The sequence below is a fragment of the Terrapene carolina genome, unplaced genomic scaffold, assembly GCF_002925995.2.
Source record: "Terrapene carolina triunguis isolate 2854851 unplaced genomic scaffold, T_m_triunguis-2.0 Scaffold16498, whole genome shotgun sequence".
Lineage (NCBI taxonomy): Eukaryota > Metazoa > Chordata > Testudines > Emydidae > Terrapene > Terrapene triunguis.
The window spans coordinates 1-1,571 of record NW_020680849.1 but is presented as its reverse complement, the minus strand read 5'-3'; the positions used below and the strand labels follow the sequence as shown (position 1 = coordinate 1,571).

General features: G+C 57.5%; 1 protein-coding gene across 1 annotated transcript; it reads left to right on the top strand.

Moving 5' to 3' along the window:
* Positions 1-765: 765 nt before the first annotated feature.
* LOC113408485 (putative olfactory receptor 52P1) lies at positions 766-1,566 on the top strand (the record flags this gene model as incomplete). The annotated part of the gene is made up of 1 exon (XM_026661741.1): positions 766-1,566. A coding segment is annotated over exon 1 (801 nt), but the record flags the coding sequence as incomplete, so codon positions are not given.
* Positions 1,567-1,571: the final 5 nt, after the last annotated feature.

The following is a 1,571-nucleotide window of genomic DNA, read 5'->3' as shown; positions in this document are numbered from 1 at the left end:
TACACACACTGACCTCAGTTAACTCCCAGGTGACGCAGGTTTCCATGGCATAATGCAGGACCAAAGGCCCCTACAACTAGGAAGTCCATATGGCTGCTACAGCCCAGGGTGCGCGCAATCCTACCTCCTCCATGGGGCAGCCCCACAACTGACTAACGCTGCCCCGAAGGTGAGGGATGAGGCCTGGGGAGAGTGCTGATTCAGTGCTCCCACAAGGCTCGGCCATCACCTGCCCCTCCCCAGAAGGAGATGCTCTTTACACCCTTCTAAGGCAAAGGGGTGAATCAAGACCTTTGTGACCCCATCTCAGGGTTCTACCGAACCTTCCATTTCTCTTGCCTTTAAACCCTTCTGGGCTGTCGACTAAAGCCATTCAGACATTGGGCTAGTTGTTGTTTCAGGTCCCCAAAACTGGAACTGGGGGTACAGCTGTGGTCCAGCTCTGAGGGGAAGCAGCAGTGAGAAGAGCATAGAGAAAAGATCCATGTGCGCAGCTTGAGCAAATCCCGGGAGAGATGTAGAAAAGATGGCCATTTTGAACTGGATCCAGCGGTGAATGAAGCTGGGGAGGCCCAGGAGCTGGTGGAGGACGGGGTGACGGGGCTGCAATTCTCCATAGGGGAGAAGGCAGACAGGGGCATTCTGCCTGCGCTGGGGTCCAAAGGGACCACCCTGCAGCAACAAAGCGTTTTTATTGCCGACACTAACCCACCGTGTGGTTTCAATTCCAGCCTCCGAAATGGTCCTGGAAACCATCCGTGTGCCATGTCCTGCTACAATCACTCCAACCCCTCCACCTTCCTCCTAATGGGCATTCCGGGGCTGGAGGCCACCCACTTCCGGATCGCCTTCCCGTTCTGTGCCATGTACGTTGTGGCCCTGCTGGGGAACTTCACCCTCTTCTTTGTGATCACGACGGAGCCGAGCCTGCACCTGCCCATGTACTACTTCCTCTGCATGCTTGCAGTCATCGACCTGGTGCTTACCACCTCCACCGTGCCCAAGATCCTGAGCATCTTCTGGTTCCACTCCCATGAAATCGGCTTTGAGTGTTGTGTGGTCCAGATGTTCTTCATCCACAGCTTCTCTGCCCTGGAGTCGGGGGTGATGCTGGCCATGGCCTTCGACCGCTACGTCGCCATCTGCAAGCCATTGCGCTACATCGCCATCCTCACCAATGCCGTCATCGCCAAGATCGGGTTGGCCGTCTTTGTGCGGGGCATCGGGCTGATGACCCCCCTGACGTGCATGATCAGTCGCCTGCCCTACTGTGGGCCCAGGGTCATCTCCCACTCCTACTGCGAGCACATGGCTGTGGTGAAGCTGGCCTGCGGGGACACCACGCCCAACTATATCTACGGGATAACGGCCGCGACCTTTGTGGTGGGCTCAGACGCCATCTTCATCGCCATCTCCTACATCCTGATCCTCCGGGCCGTCCTGAGCCTGTCCTCCAGGGACGTGCGCCTTAAATCCTTCAGCACCTGCGGCTCCCACGTGTGCGTCATCCTGGTCTTCTACACTCCGGCGCTGTTCTCCTTCTACACGCAGCGCTGGGGCCAGAACATCCC